This window comes from Anolis carolinensis, chromosome 4 (assembly GCF_035594765.1).
Source record: "Anolis carolinensis isolate JA03-04 chromosome 4, rAnoCar3.1.pri, whole genome shotgun sequence".
In the NCBI taxonomy this organism is placed as follows: domain Eukaryota; kingdom Metazoa; phylum Chordata; class Lepidosauria; order Squamata; family Dactyloidae; genus Anolis; species Anolis carolinensis.
Genome location: NC_085844.1, coordinates 210,749,576 through 210,766,377, shown reverse-complemented (window position 1 = coordinate 210,766,377; position 16,802 = coordinate 210,749,576). Strand labels below are relative to the sequence as shown.

The window sequence follows — 16,802 nt, the reverse complement described above, 5'->3', positions numbered from 1 at the left end:
TTTACCACTAAAATATCACAATGAATTTAAAACACTGACTACAAAAACATTGATTATGAAAAGGCAGACTGCGTTGGATAATCCAGAACATTGTATAAGCGAATGTTGGATAAGTGAGATTCTTCTTTAATATGAAAGAATTACTGGGATAGAATAATGTAGAACAATATAATCTCTAAAACCAGGACAGTAAATAAACAGGGGAATTCCACACAGGAAACAATCAGGGCCAGCTAACACCTCCCAACAAAGTATTCCCATCATCAAAGTCTGGCAAATCCTGTTTTCTCAGGGCCACAGACAGTAGAAGCACATAAAATATCGCAAACAACATCACTCTGAAAACAAGGGTATTCCAGACAGGAAACAATCAGGGCCAGCTAACACCTCCCAACAAAGTATTCCCATCATCAAAGTCTGGCAAATCCTCTATTTTCTCAGGGCCACAGCCAGTAGAAGCACATAAAATATCGCAAACAACACCACTCTGAAAACAAGGGAATTCCAGACAGGAAACAATCAGGGACAGCTAACACCTCCCAACAAAAAATTCACTCAGGGAGGAAACAGCCAGGCTTTAAAGCTGCAAGGCCATTACATCCTAATCATTTTTCCTAATTGCAGCATTCATACTTGCCTCCAACAAACAAAAAAAAACCAATCAGAAATATTGTATATTCACAACCTTTAGGAAATAATATCCCCTGATGGCGCAGCGTGTTAAAGCGCTGAGCTGCTGAACTTCTGGACTGAAAGGCCACAGGTTTGAATTGGGGGAGCGGAGAGAGCCCCCACTGTTAGCTCCAGCTTCTGCCAACCCAGAAGTTCGAAAACATGCAAATGTGAGTGCATCAATAGGTACTGCTCCGGCGGGAAGGTAACGCCGCTCCATGTAGTCATCCCACATGACCTTGGAGGAGTCTACGAACAACGCCGGCTCTTCGGCTTAGAAATGGAGATGAGCACCAACCTCCAGAGTAAGACACGACTGGACTTAATGTCTGGGGAAAACCTTTACCCTTGACCTTAACTACCACCAATTCCTCAATACTTTATTTCCCATACCACCAGACTTCGCCACAGCAACGCGTGGCCGGGCACAGCTAGTATAATATATTGTATGTACATATAATTTGTAAGCCACTCTGAGTCCCCTTCAGGGTGAGAAGGGCAGGATATAAATGCAGTAAATAAATAAATCCTTGCTCAGCCATGAAAGCCACTGGATGATCTTGGGCAAAGCACACTCTGCATCTCAGAAAACCCTGTGCTTTGTTCAACTTACAGTCACCACAAGCTAAAAACAACTTGAAAGCACATAACAACAACATAGATATGATGAAAGTAAGCACACCCAATTAAAACTCCCTTCTGCCATGAATTAAAAGCCAAATTATGAGTACTCTTATCACAAAGATTCAGCATTGTGTTCACACAGTGGCCAACTGGTTGGCATGGGAAAACATGGGATGTTATTAACCATGGCACATAATGCAGAACGAAAAATAATATCGTAAAGCTCTCATATCTTTCAGTCTCTTCACTTAGGCAAAGTAAAGTATTTAGCTTTTTGAAACTTTCATAATAAATATAGCTGTCTTTGGATTCAATTTGGCTATCTAAGTAAAAAAGCATCACATAGTAATTGCAGGAAAGCTCCATCAGCAGCTTCACAAAAACTCCTTTTGCTGATGATGTATATCTGACAAGAATTTAGCTACCACATCTATGATTTGTTTTATACAACCACTTTAATTGTATAATACTATGACCTATGGTCATAGAACAAAATTCTATTGCTACCAAACTAAACTAGAGAGTTGATTTAGTAATTACTGAAGTGTAAATTTCCCGTGCCTCTGTAATAAGTTAGCATCCAAAATAGGACATATGGCACTCACTGGTAGCAAGGTCAGAGGGCTTACTATGCGTGATATTTATGAGACCAGCTTCAAATGTAATGTTAATTGCAAGGAATCAGAAGTATGAAGTGTGCCTGCAGGATTTTTTCTCTTTTAGTAAAGTCACTAACCATCTTCTCTGCAGCTCTACTTTAAAATTCTAGACGTCTACCACTACTAAGTATTCATTGCTTAAGTATTCCCTATGAAATGCATGTTTTGCCATAAATCAGCAGGTGGCTTAAAGACAAATAAATAAACAAACACACACACCATTATAAAAATATTCTTGGTAGCTCTTTTAATGACGTTCTTAACCCAATTTATCACACAATAGCATATTTGTTTATTCAAAAGTAAATCCTACTGTGTTTAGCAAGGCTTATTCTCAGGAAAATGAATATACTGCATGTTCAGAGATATTTCACTTTACATTCTCTAGAAGTTGTTGTACTGTTGTCATAATAGTTTCCTGTCCTCAAATGTTTGTCAATTCTAGAGATAAATGATGCTGTACATAACATACAATACTTCCCAGCCAACAATTTCAAAGTACAGATTTGTTGACTGCGAACTATTAAGAACATCAGTTATTACAGAATCATAGAATAATCAAATTGGAAGAGATCACATGGGCCATCTAGTCCAACCCCTTGCCATGCAGGAAAGTACAATCAAAGCACACCCAACAGATGGCCATCCAGCCTGGTTAAAAGCCTCCAAAGAAGGAGCTTCTGCCAAAGAGCTATGCCAACTCTATTCCCAGAGACAGCATAGATTTTAGCATGTGATGTATCTAATACAATCACCAAAGATTAAAGTAAGGTATTACAAGTAAGAAGAAAAGATGGAACAGAGGGATCTTTCAACGCTTTGAGACTCCTGATCTATTTCAGGACAAGTTGTCATAGACTCCAGTCCATTATGATATGGTAATGGGGTGACAAGTATCGTCTTACTAATGGTGACCCTAAGGCAAAATTATGGAGGGGGGATTTCTTGGCATTAACTGGCTTAGAGGGGAGGTTGTCTTTGCCTTCCTTTGAAGCTGCAAAACTGTGACTTGCCAAGCTTCATAGAATTTTCAAATAGAGATTGTATATAGCTTCTCCTATGAAAAGGTGTTGGTATGACCTATTTTCCAGGGTTAATACCTTCCTCCCACACACACACAGATAGGGCATTGAAAAAGATAATTTCAATACCTTAGTGGGAAAAACATTCCAAGGGGATTGTCTGAGGGATGCCCAAGTTTCTAGTTGCTCTCCAGCAACCACACCAATGTGTTGGCATTCGGGGCTGACTAAACCATGTAACAAGAGCAATACATTTTTTCCCTCTCAGAAGCAAATTATTCTGAATGATTTAACAACACCCCCCTGGGAAACTATTTCTGCATAAATTGAAGAATAGATGAATTCATTCTGAATTTCAGGCCATCTCTAATCCTTGAATTTAGCAGTGCCCTAAAGGGAAACACTTTCTGGCTGAAACCTGTTGCTTAAATCATGCCAGCATTTACTTCCCATAATGCCTATTACAGGGTTTGAAGAATTTACTGTATTTCCCAACTGAAAAGGGGCAGCTGTTTTTCAGGACATGGCAGTTCTGTATAAATGGTGAAAGACAGAAGTAAAAAGAATCACAGTTAAAATGCAAAGAAGAATTTCAGGGATGCCAAATGCAATTGACAAAGTTGAAATTCAGCCAGGTCTCATGAGCTAATTTCCCTTCTCAAGCAAAATAAATAAATAAATGCATACTTTGTTTGTTTGTTTTCAAAAACCTTCAATAGACACAAAGTTGTGGGCGTAAACAAACACAGCAGGATAATGTTTGCAATTTTTTTTAGGAAAACTGCTATCTAGATATTTGCTAAAGGCCAGTCTAAACAATCTGGTTAAGAGCCACAGTACAATAAATAGATATTTTGAAAACTGAAAGTGTGCCCATCTTTTCTCTAATCCTTTAGTCCTTTAAACACTATAGGGCAGGCATGGGCAAACTTCAGTCCTCCAGGTGTTTTGGGCTTCAACTCCAACCCACAATTCCTAACAGCCAGTAGACTGTTAGGAATTGTGGGAGTTGAAGTCCAAAACACCTGGAGGACCGAAGTTTGCCCATGCCTGCTATAGGGCATTAAATGGCATCTGTAAAGAAGGAATTCTAAACAAACATCAAAAGATAAAATTCATTTGGTACTTTTAAAACAAAATCAACAGTACAATTTAACAACTATATTTTTATGTAAAGAATGTCACACGTTGTAACCTCTTTCATCACCACATCTTTGCATTTTGCTTTCCTATGAAAGACGAGCTGTACTGCATCAGATTAGCAGCCGAACTGTTCCGGCATTCTGTTCACATTGTACCCTATCAACTGCCAGGGCCGGCCGGAGATATTTTTGAATGTGAAGCGGGGGTGCTGAAAAGCGCCCCCGCCACCGGCCCCGCCTCCTGCGCCCTGGCCCCGCCCAGCGTGCCCTGGCCCCGCCCAGCGTGCCCTGGCCCCGCCTCCCACGCTGCGTGGGAGGCGGGGCCAGAGCGAATAGTGAGGGAGGCGGGGCCAGAGTTGGCCTCGCCCCCCGCCCAGCGTGCCCTGGCCCCGCCTCCCACGCAGCATGGGAGGCGGGGCCAGGGCACGCTGGGCGGGGGGGGCGGCGCCAGAGTTGGCCCCGCCTCCCACGCTACTCCCGCTCGCCCGTCTGGCCTTTTCTAGCTGGCCAGACTGCAGCGGAGGTCCCTGCAGGCTGCGATTGCGGCCTGGAGGGACCTCCGCTGCAGTCTGGCCAGCTAGAAAAGGCCAGACGGGCCAGGGCGCACTGGGCGGGAGGCGGGGCACCGTCAGGGCGGTGCCCCGCCTCCCACCCAGCCTGACGGCGCCCCCCGGGCCTGCGCCCGAGGCGGCGGCGTCAGGTGCCTCTATAGTGGGGCCGGCCCTGTCAACTGCCCATAAATATGAAATAGGGGCAACCTCCCTATTGTGTCTCCAGCAACTAATAAGCAAATGTATATTATCTTGGATCTGGTTAGAATATATAGCTATGGTGACCAAGTCACTCACATTCCCATGTTCTATGAATTTATCCAATCCCCTTGTAACGCCATCCAAAGTGGCTGTAAATACCTCTTGTGGCAATGAATACAGGAGCCTTTCTATGCCCTATTGGAAGACTGCCTTTTATTGGTCCTGAATCTCCATTCAGTTTCACCAGACTGTTCCAGATTTCAATATTATAAAAGGTTGGACACCCCTGCTCTAGGCCATCTAGGCTGACAGCAGGAATAATGCACAAGACAAAATGTAGGCCTGTGACTGTCACATCATTTCTTGTTCTATATGATTTTAACAACTTTGCCTTAAGAAAAGGCCAGGGACTTTTCAAAAGCTTGCATGATGCATTTTCGTTAGCCAATAAAGGTATCACTTTTCTGTGGACCTGGATAGTACCATGTTCCCCATGCTTTTCCTCCATGTATGTGGAATCTGCTGTTAACATACAACAAAAGAAACACGGGTGGTAATTCTATTCCATTGTCTTGCCCTATAGGATGATATCTGATAAACAGATCCCTATGAGTGATTCCTAGTTGTTATGAGGACATACATGTGGCTACCATTAGCTGCCCACATATGTCTCCAGTAAAACAATCACATGAAAATGAGATGACACCATGATCAGCTACTTCTTACTCTCTGCAAGGGACAGCCAATTAACTTGTGTAGGATCAACGATATGCTAAATAGAAAGACCTCGTATCTCCTGTACCATTAGATGTCATCAGGGAGATTACCAGAGGAGCTACATATTTCCTCTAATAGCCAGTCAGCCCAGAGTTGGACAAGCGGGTCCAAACAAAGGAGTAATCACATAAAAAGAAATCCACATCCAAAGAGGACCTTCATTTTGTCTTAGTTCTTCTCCCAGCCCCCGAGGACATTATTCATCTGTGCCATCTTTGCATGCATCTTCTTTTCCAAAAGCTTAAGGAGGCTTTACGAACTGGCAATGGCCCCAGCTGTAACTCTTGAGAGGCAATGCTAAGTTTCAGTATTTAAATTTATTCGGTCATGGCAATTCAGTTAATGGCTGTTCACAGCCTGGTGCTGCTCCTATGGGAGCCGTCTTCTGACACCGGGCTGTTCACACCGCCTGTCTGTCTGCATGTAACCAAAGGCCAGTTACTGATACTATATCTGCCCTCCCGACTGCATACTGGGAAATCCACACTTCCCTCCCACTTCATGAGTAAACCACCTGCTCTTGACCTTGATTAATGGCAATTATGCCTCAAGAGATTCAAGATAACCTCTAATGGAATAAGCGGCTTTGAATATCTCCAGGGCCTTATAGATCAAGACTGCAAAATCTCTCAGCATACAAAAGTATTTCCTGGTGGTCCAGAAAAAAAGTGTTGTATAGATTTTCACATGTTTTTGATATCCTTCAACTCTGATATTTGCTGGTAAGTGTCAGGGCTCCTTTCGTAATACAACCAATAATAATTATATAAATCACTGCTGATTTTAGCACACTATTTACAAAATATTACTGTAAGAAAATGATAGGCTGATTCTGTTTTAAGGATCAAACAATAGGGCGGAAAAGTGGAATTAAACTGCTCTTTCACAGGATTCCTATACAATACCAAGGAAGCCATCAGGCCAAGCTGAGGAAACCTATGCCCCGATCCCAACAAGACACTGATGAACTACTTCCCTCTGCATGCCTCAAGGGCTCTCCTGCTCTGTCGTTATAGAAATATTCAAAAGCACTTTAATAAGACTGTGAATAGTTAGTGCAACCCAATACCATAGTTCTCCCAAGATGAACAGTTGGCTATAACTTGAACAACTATATTTATTTACATCATTTTTACCCCGCCTTTCTCCCCGGGGGGACTCAAGGCGGCTATATGACTCCTGCCGCAGCTCTCCCCATGGACCACACACCCACAGAGCAAGTCCAAATACCTCCATTTTCCTTTGCAGTCCTTCTCAAATGGTGTCACTTCTTGTGTGAGGGACTGCAGAAAAAACTGAGCTATTTGGAGGTACTACACTGCCAGGGGTGTTTGTGTGGCTAGAATAGGGATATTTTTCCATGATTTCATATGCTGGAGTCTTTCTGTATGTTTTGGGACCAAACTACCTGAAAATTGTGCTTTTTTAAAAATAAAAAAGCACAACCATGCATACCACACTATGCCCATTTGTGGTTAAAGGTCTAGCAGATTTGAGTGGAAAGGTTTTAGAATCATAGAATAGTAGAGTTGGAAGAGACCTCATGGGCCATCCAGTCCAACCCCCACTAAGAAGCAGGAAATCGCATTCAAAGCACTGTTGCAAAAGCCTATGTGAGACAAGTATTTAATGATAACCAGCCCTCTGGACCTCCAGATTCTGCATCCATTGATTTGACAATTCACAACTTCAAAATGCCCCCTCCTCCCCAATAAAAATATTCCTGAAAGCAACACTGATTTTTTCCATGTTATACCAGGGATACTATTTTACTATGCCATTGTATATAATGGGGCTTGAGCAGCCAAAAGAGTTTGGTATTCAGGAGGGGTCATGGAATCAAATGCCAAGTGACACTGAGAAGCACTGGATATACACAAACAGGGTCCCATAGACAAACAATGTCTGGTTTTCTGTTTAATTCTTATTATTGTTTAATCTTATTTTTTAATCCCCATGACATAAGACTCTTGCTTCACTATTAGAAGATATTGGGAAGTAAGAAAATCAGAGGGAAGGAAACAAGTAGGAAAATAAGTTTGGAATAGCTGCAACGTGGATCTCCAAATACTGGCGAGTTACATTAATCCCGTGGTTTCACTAATACACCCAAAAGTATGTGTGTGTGTGGGGGGGGGGGTGACATGTTCAAAGTGCTATATCCTGTCACCTTTCTGCTTCTACCACAATCAGATTACCTCAAGAAATACTCTTTGAATCATTTTTAAATTAAGCAAATGAATAAATTTAAAAAATAAAGCATTCTCAATTTGTTGCTTAATATCACAATGTAAAGCCAGTCCCTGGCAATTGGCAATGAAGCCTTTATTCAGTCTTTGAGCAAGTCACAGTCTGTTGCATACTTCAATTAAGTCCTTTTCCATTGTGTTTTCATGCATTGTTTGTACTGCTACTTAGGCTCAAAAGGAATCTCTGGGTAAACCTAACAAGAGAGGATGCCTCCAAGTAAGAAACCCGATTACTTCTATAAACAAAATAAGCTTAAAATCTTGCTGGAAAGCCTTATGCCAATGGATCACACCAGGCAGCTGGCAAAGATGCTTCAGATGGCCAAAAAGGGCATCCAGGCTAACTGCACATAATAGCCAACAGTCACTTGGGTCTTATTTAGAGAAATAAAGATTGTTTATCTCTCAAAATATTTGTTGGGTGGGTGGTAATTGAAATATCTTCACACCTGTTCATGAGACATGTTCAGAGAGCTGGGCTAAGCCTTTGAGCATCAAAGCACATTTCTCTCAAGCACGACATATTTCGGATCCTCTAGCTGACTTCAGTAGATGCCATGGATGTTTCAATTCTGATGCCGATCTGCCCTATGAACTCTAACTCCCAAGTGTAACCCAATCGCAACAGACAATGCCTCAGTGGTCTCCATACTAACAACATGCCAGTCATTTTACACGCCTTAGAGTCTATGTTGGCTCTTTCCAGAGCTAATCCATGCGTATCAGCAGCAAATGAGAAATGGCAAGCTAAGGATGGAAAGCTTATGAGTAAACAGAAATTGGCATGGGATGGAGAGGAGAAATGTTCAGGGGTTAAGTTCGGCCAGTTTTTTTTTCTAATTCTGCTATTGTTCAACTAGAACAATAAAGCCAATTAGAAATATATTGCCCATTAATTATATCTCTAATTCAACTATCCTTTAAGGATACCTGTAATTTGGATGTCCCACCTACCAAATATAAAAATAAACTACTGGGGTGTAGCATAGGGAATCTAAGCCATGGGTCCTCAAACGTTTAAAGCAGAAGGGCAGTTCACAGTTACTTAGACTGTTGGGGGGATTATAATTTGAAAAAAACGAATTTCTATATTATTTATAGTGCAAAAAAAACATGAAGAACAATATAGTACTGTATTTAAAATGATGAACAATTTTTAACAACATAAACTTACTAGTATTTCAATTGAAAGTGTGGGTCTGCCTTTGGCTGATGAGATAGTCAAGTTAATTAGGATTGTTGTTGTGTGCCTTTAAGTCATTTCAGACTTAGGGCAACCTTATGTCTAATGTTTAGGGAGGAAGCTGGGTAAATGACCTTGGAGAGTTTCATCTGGCCCGCAGGCCTTAGTTTGGGGATCCCTGGTCTAAGCTATACGTATAGGACATGTGAGTCTAATGTGCCAGGGACAAGTACCATATCCCTTCCCATTGATCACAGTTGTTTCATTCCTGGAACCTCTTGAGGGACTAGCAGCTAACAGCTTGAGGATCAGCACCTAGCTGATGGACCCGTGATGGCTAGAAAGACAGACTGGCAAAAGGAAAATCTAGGTTCTAGTCCCTAGACCAGAGGTCCCCAAACTAAGGCCCGGGGGCCGGATGCGGCCCTCCCAAGGTCATTTACCTGGCCCCTGCCCTCAGTTTTATAATATAATATTTTTATATCAGTTTTAATAATATAATATATTGTATATACATATAATATTGATAATAATATGTTATTATATTAATTAATTAATTATATGTTATATATTACATATAATATTACAGTATAGTGGTATAGTTCAATATAGTAATATATAATGCTAATATTATGCTATGCTAATAATATAATATATTGTATGTACATACAGCTGCTCTGAGTCCCCTTCGGGGTGAGAAGGGTGGGATATAAATGTAGTAAATAAATGCAGTAAATAAATAATTTTAGACTTAGGATCGGCCAAAGTCTGAAATGATTTGAAGGCACACAACAACAATCCTAATTAACTTGACTATCTCATTGGCTAGAAGCAGGCCCACACTTTCAATTGAAATCCTGAAAATATTCTATTGTTCTTTCATTGTTGTTGTTGCTGTTTTGCACTACAAAAAATAAGACATGTGCAGTGTGCATAAAAATTTGTTCGTTTTTTTTTCTTCAAATGATAATTCGGCCCCTCAACAGTCTGAAGGATTGTGGACTGGCCCTCTGCTTTAAAAGTTTGAGGACCCCTGCCCTAGACAGTCTTAGATTAAGCCTATACTTTATTATCATAGCTATCCTGTGAGATAGCCTAAAAGAGCACATGAGTCTGTCGGGTTCTTTTAGTGTATCTCACAGGATTGTTATGATAATAAAGTATAAGCTTCTAAAGCAGTGGTTCTCAACCTGTAGGTCCCCAGGTGTTTTGGCCTACAGCTCCCAGAAATCCCGGCCAGTTTACCAGCTATTAGGATTTCTCAGAATTGAAGGTCAAAACATCTGGGGATCCACAGGCTGAGAACCACTGTTCTAAGGCTAAAGTATTTTGGTAGTTCAGTATTTATGAATGCCACTGCAAAAAAAAAAAAAAAAAGAGTACAGAAACTTTGGTAATGCCAAGGGAAAGGGTTAGCCCCTGGCATAAGACACCCACTAAACGAATAGGTCAAAACCTAGGAAACATACAAGCGATTAATTCATTTAAAATGTGAAACGCTATAAAGTACTGCCACCTTCTGGAAATGAAGGCACCATCTTCTATGAATGATAATAAAATGTCTTGTATAAATGAGACACTTTCAAACACCCTAGGATTTTAAGGGATTGCACTAAGGACAAGACATAATAAGGAGAACCAATACTACTAGTAATATACCATGTGTCCCAGGACACACAGCAGGACAATTAAAGAAAAAGAGATAGATTTGCTTATACAATGCATCATTTGGATTTTTTTTACCTTTTGCCCATCAAAATGTTTTTGGACATGTCTGACAGCAAACTATTCAACTAAAGCAAAAATCTGGAAATTGTTTTTGAGCAAATAACACGATTTCCCAGGATCTAGCTAAGCCCCTAGAAGAGGCACGGGCAAACATCGGCCCTCCAGGTGCTTTGGACTTCAACTCCCACAATTCCTAACAGCCTGTAGGAATTGTGGGAGGTGAAGTCCAAAACACCTGGAGAGCCGAAGTTTGCCCATGCCTGTCCTAGAAAGATACAAAGTCATACAATGATCACATTCAATCAGTGGTATTTCCACTTATTATAATTGACACATACAATGTGTGTGGAGCTCCACTGATCCTCTCATCAACTGAGTCATGATTAAACTCAGAAGCCTAGGGCAGACCAAGACACCTTGCTGCCCAAGGTAAAGGATCAGATGGTGTCCTTATTCTGGGCAAAGAAGCTGATTGGATTGATAACTGGGTCAGTACGGTGTGCAGAATATAAAGTTGTGTCCCTCAAGGGAGGAGAATGAACAGGGAGCTCTGGTGCATCTACACTGCAGATTTAATGTAATTTAACTCCACTTTAACCACCATTGCTCAAAGCTATGAAATCATAGGAGTTGTAGTTTTACAAGGTCTGTAGCCCCTGCTCTGCCAAAGTGCTGGTGCCTCACCAAATTACAACTCCCAGAATTCCATAGCCCTAAGCCCTGGCAGTTAAAGTGGGGGTCAAACAGATGGAGCAGTGACTGAGCTGGCCACCCTGCTACCTCCAAACATCGAAGACAGTTGCCCCATTCTGGGGGTCTAATAATACTACAGAATTATAGCATTATTTTTCCAGTTTAACTGCCATGGTTCCATCCCAATGAGATCCTGAAATGGCAAGGAGGGATGCTTAGAATTCTCACCAAATTGCAAGTTCTGGGATTCCACATAATGGATCCTCTGCTATTAAAATAGTGCAATAGTGCAAAAATTATGTAGAGTGGTTCATTTAATGAAGCGAGTAATCACCATTCTGGCAAAAAGAGGAGACCGTTTTCCCTGAACTTATGAGGCATCCTGATTCAACCATGGGTGACAAGATTTCTTTTAATGACAACAATCCTGAACTTCCTACTGCACATTTTTCTTTTTAACTGTTTCATGTAACAGAACAGATGCATTTTTGTATCCAATTCAGAAATTAATCCAAAATAAGACACAGATATTTGGTTACATCTTTTCACAAAATGCAACATTCCATCTGGGCTGGGAGACACAGAACTCATTGAAAGATTTATGTCTGGAATAAATAGGGGAAAAACAACAAATGGCAAGGCAACAAACAGGCCACTTAAAAATCTGGCTATCTTTGGATACTTGAGGAAGACTCTATTATTGTAAATGGACTGAATGGCTCTATGAATCCTTGTTAAGAAGAACTGGTAGATTCAACATGATTTTCTCCATTGGGACCGTAGTCTAGAAATAGGAAATACGTTTGCAAGAAAAGCCCAACAGAACATGTTCTAAGAAAAAAGTAGGCAATGGAAACTCTACATCATATATGATAATTAAGTATATGCGTACAGGATCACAATGACATCCCTGCTATGCTTTCAACATTTTGTACATCTAAACCGGGATACATATGTCCAAGGAATGCGGTCAAGATGGCAAAAGTTGTTAATGAGGAAGAATGGACATGCTGGGAGAGGCTGCAGCATATTTGCTTTTCCATGGGCCTACCAGAGGTAGGATTCTGCTTCCAATCCCTGGGTTGAATTAACTGAATACAAAGTACCTTTGCATTTGATCTCAGATGCAGTCCTTTAAGTAAGCTGAGGACAAAAAGGAAAAGAGGAAGAAGAAACAGTGGGTGCATCTATACTGTGGAATGAATCCAGTTTGATTCCACTTTAAATGCTATGGCTCAATACTACGGATTCATAGGAATTGAAGTTTGGCGAGGCAGCAGCACCCTTTGGCAGAGGAGGCTAAAGACCCTGTAAAGCCACAACTCCAGCGATGCCATAGCATTGAGCCATGGCAGTTAAAGTAGTGTTAGGCTGCATTAATTCTATAGTGAAGAGAAACACCATTAAATAGAGGAGTGTAAAACGACATCCATGATCCTGATACCAGCAGTGTTGTCCATGTAGACAGGGTGCCAAGTTTGGTTCAGTGCAATTGCTGATGGAGTTTAGAATGTTCTTTGATTGTAGGTTAACTATAAATCCCAGCATCTACAACTCCCAAATGACAAAATCAATCCCCTCCACAACCCCACCAGTATTCAAATTTAGGGGTATTGTGTATTTGTGCCAAATTTGATCCAGATCCATCGTGGTTTGGGTTCACATTGCTCTCTGGATGTAGGTGAACTACATCTCCCCTAAATCACTGTCAATTCCACCCAAACCCCTCTGTTGGTCATGGGCAGGGCTGTAGCCAAGGGGGGGGGGGTAGGGGTTCATTCCCCCCCCCCAAATTTTTTTTAGTTTTTTTTAAACCTGGTTCACTCATAAATTTTAACTGATTGACCAAATCACCAGGAGTGTCCACTGAAGTTTATCTGTCTTGAGTCTCCACTGAAGTCTGTCGATGGAGCCAGATTTCTAAATTATTTTGCATCTGAAACTACTGTTTCCGATCCGCTAAAAAATCTTTCAATGCAATTCTATCTTTATTTGTAGCCAATTTTTTTATTAGTCTATGTTTTTGTCATCAATGTTTTGAATACATAGAGATGGTTTGGTGCTAAATTTGTAAATACAGTAATTATTACTACATAATGTTACCTTGTACTGAACTGCATTTTTCTGTCGATTTGTTATAAAACATGATGTTTTGGTGCTTAATTTTTAAAATCATAATGTATTTTGACGTTGAATAGGCTTTTCCTTAACCCTTTCTTATTTTCCAACATTTTCGCTTATCCAACATTCTGCCGACCTGTTTATGTCGGATAAGTGAGATTCTACAGAAGCTTTTTAAGTGGAGGGTCGGCTCACGGTCCCTCAGACTGTTAGAGGGCCGGAGTATGATGAAATAGTCCAAAATTAGGATTGTTGTTGTTGTGGGCCTTCAAGTCTTTTCAGACTTTGGTCAACCCTGTCTAAAGTTTAGGACTGGGGCCAGGTAAATGACCGTGGAGGGCCCACAGGCCTTAGTTTGCAAACAGTGAAACGTAAAAAGGAAAGTATGGTATATACAGTAGAGTCTCACTTATCCAACACTCACTTATCCAACGTTCTAGATTATCCAACGCATTTTGGTATTCGTGATATTTTGGTGCTAAATCCGTAAATACAGTAATTACTTCATTACGTTACTGTGTATTGAACTGTTTTTTTCTGTTGATTTGTTGTAAAACATAATGTTTTGGAACTTAATTTGTAAAATCTTAACCTAATTTGATGTTTAATAGGCTTTTCCTTAATCCATCCTTATTATCCAACATATTCGCTGCCGGCCCGTTTATGTTGGATAAGTGAGACTATACTGTAATATGTAAGTACTATGTTGGTAATGTAATATTATCTTCTATATAAACACCTTTTAGTGGCACTAAAAGGTGTTTATATAGAAGGTGTTTATATAGAAGATAATATTACATTACCAAGATAGTACTTACATATTATATACCATACTTTCCTTTTTACATTTCACTGTAGATTATAGACATCTACGTTTTGAGTTACTTAGTTTGTGAACTCCTGTACTACTATATTCCAAAAACCCAAACATGTCGGGTAAGGGATGCTCATTATTGAGCATCCATAGATATGGCTATCCATGGAGTCCATGGACCCAAGCTCCGGCGGATACTGAGATCCATCTTGGGCGCATAGGCACTGTGGAATGAATGCACCCCTTTGACTGCAACTGCGACTCAGTGCTTCGGTGCCTCATCAAAATCCATCCCGGAGGATTCCATAGGATTGAGCCATGGCGGCAAAAGTGGTGTCAGTCACTCTGCATGCCATCTGCAGTGTAGATGCACCCCTTGTCCCGAAATCCTGCACACGATCTGGCTGCCCACGGGCGGTCCTTTTTTCCTTCCTTCCTCCTTCCTACCCGGCCCCGTGGACGACAATGCAGCGCCTCTCTCCGGCGCCATAGAGCTTCCCGACCAGAGCGGCCGCCCTCCGCAGCGCTTCCAATTTCGGCGTCTCCAGCTGCTTCTTGTGCGTCAAAGCGCCGCCGCCCAGTTTCACAATGCAGTCCACCGCAGCCGCCATCGCCCCGGCAGCGCACGCCTCCTCCAGGTGAGTGGCTGGAGCTTGAACCCGCCCTCCTGTGGCGTCACTTCCTCTCGCCAGGTATTAACTCTTTGCCTCAAGGAACATGTAAGGCACTGCAGACTAACTCAGCTAGAGAAGTCAGCCAGAGCAGAGCCCTTGATGAACCAACCTGGACACAGTATATAATATTTGAGAACACAGAAATGCTAGACCACTCTCACAACCACCATGTGTACACAGAGAAGCCATTGAAATCCATAAGCATGTGGACAATTTCAACAGAAGGGAGGAAACCCTGAAAATGCACAAAATTTGGCTACCGGTATTTTTAAAAAACTCTAAAATCAGGACAGTAAATAAAGAACAGCCCTCTGGAAAAAAAAACAGAAGAATTCCAGACAGGAATCAATCAGGGCCAGCTAACACCTCCCAACAAAGGGCTCCCCCAGGTAGGAATCAGCCAGGCTTTGAAGCTGCGAGGCTTTTCAGTGCTAATCAAGGTGATTAATTGCAACATTCACACTTGCCTCAAACAACAACCCAAACAAGAGTTATTTTTATTTCCATTTCCAACATTTGTATCCCGCCCTTCTCACCCAAAGGGACCCTTTCTCCCACTCTGGGCCTTCCACAGATATATAAACCTCACTCACCTAGTTTCCAATATACCTCACAACCTTTCAAGATGCCTGCCATACATGTGGGCAAAACGTCAGGAGAGAATGCTTCTGGAACATGGCCATACTGCCCAGAAAACTCACAGCAACCCAGTGATTCTGGCCATGAAAGCCTTCCACAGCCCATCATTGCCTCTCTCTTGCATGGCCTGGCAAGACATGGGCAAACCCCAGCCCTCCAGGTGTTTTGGATTCCCATAATTCCTAACAACACCCAGAAGGCTGAATTTTGCCTGTGCCTGAATACAAAGCTAAATTCATCAGGCTTGACACCACTGCTACTGCCATGGGTCAAGGCAGTGGAATCCTGGGAGTTGTAGCTTTGTTGAGGCTCCAGCAAAAAGGTCTTGCAAAACTACAATTCCCAGAATTGCATGGGTGCATTTGCATTGCAGAATTTTATGCAGTCTTGACACCCTTTCAACTGCCATGGCTTAATGCTATGGAATCATGGGTGTTGCAATCTTATAAGGTCTTTAGATTGCTCCCTTACCAGACTGCTACTCCCAGAATTTCAGAGCGTTGAGCCAAGGCAGTTAAAGGATCAAACTGGATTAATTCTACAGTGTAGATGCACCCTTAGTGTCTCCTTAAGCCTTGACACTGGATTGGCTTGAGTTCATCCTACACTGTAGAATTGATGCCGTTTGACACCACTTCAACTTCCATGGCATAATGGTATTGAATCCTGGGAGATGTAGCTTGGTGAGATAAATAAAGAACACTAAGAAAATAGGAGAATTCCAGGCAGAAAACAATCAGTGCCAGCTAACACCTCCTAACAAAGGATTCTCTCTGGCAGTAAGCAGCCAGTCCTTGAAGCTGCAAGGCTATTAAATGCTAATCAAGGTGGCCAATTGCAACATTCACACTTACTTCAAACAGACAAAAGCCTTTGACAACACATTTGGCAGATACATTTTCAAACACCGTAAAACTACAGTTCCCATTAGCACTAAAAGTGATATCAAACTGCATTATGTAAGAGTGATCAGGGCAACATATAAATTAAATTGGTATTAAAATGCATTAATTGTAAAATACGAACTGCATGGAGTGTTAGCTCTGGCTTGCA

General features: G+C 41.5%; 1 protein-coding gene across 3 annotated transcripts in view; it reads right to left on the bottom strand.

Moving 5' to 3' along the window:
- The window catches only part of LOC103278744 (uncharacterized), a 50,740-nt gene extending 33,941 nt beyond the window's left edge, over positions 1-16,799 (bottom strand). The window contains exon 1 of one of the 3 annotated variants that reach the window (XM_062978690.1): positions 16,776-16,799. In XM_062978690.1, the coding sequence (XP_062834760.1) occupies positions 16,776-16,780 (5 nt within the window). In that variant the 5' untranslated portion in view covers positions 16,781-16,799. Of the gene's footprint in view, positions 1-12,607; positions 14,268-14,883; positions 15,100-16,775 lie in introns of those variants that run through there. The other 2 variants (XM_008109872.3, XM_008109873.3) reach the window with 2 other exon arrangements.
- Positions 16,800-16,802: the final 3 nt, after the last annotated feature.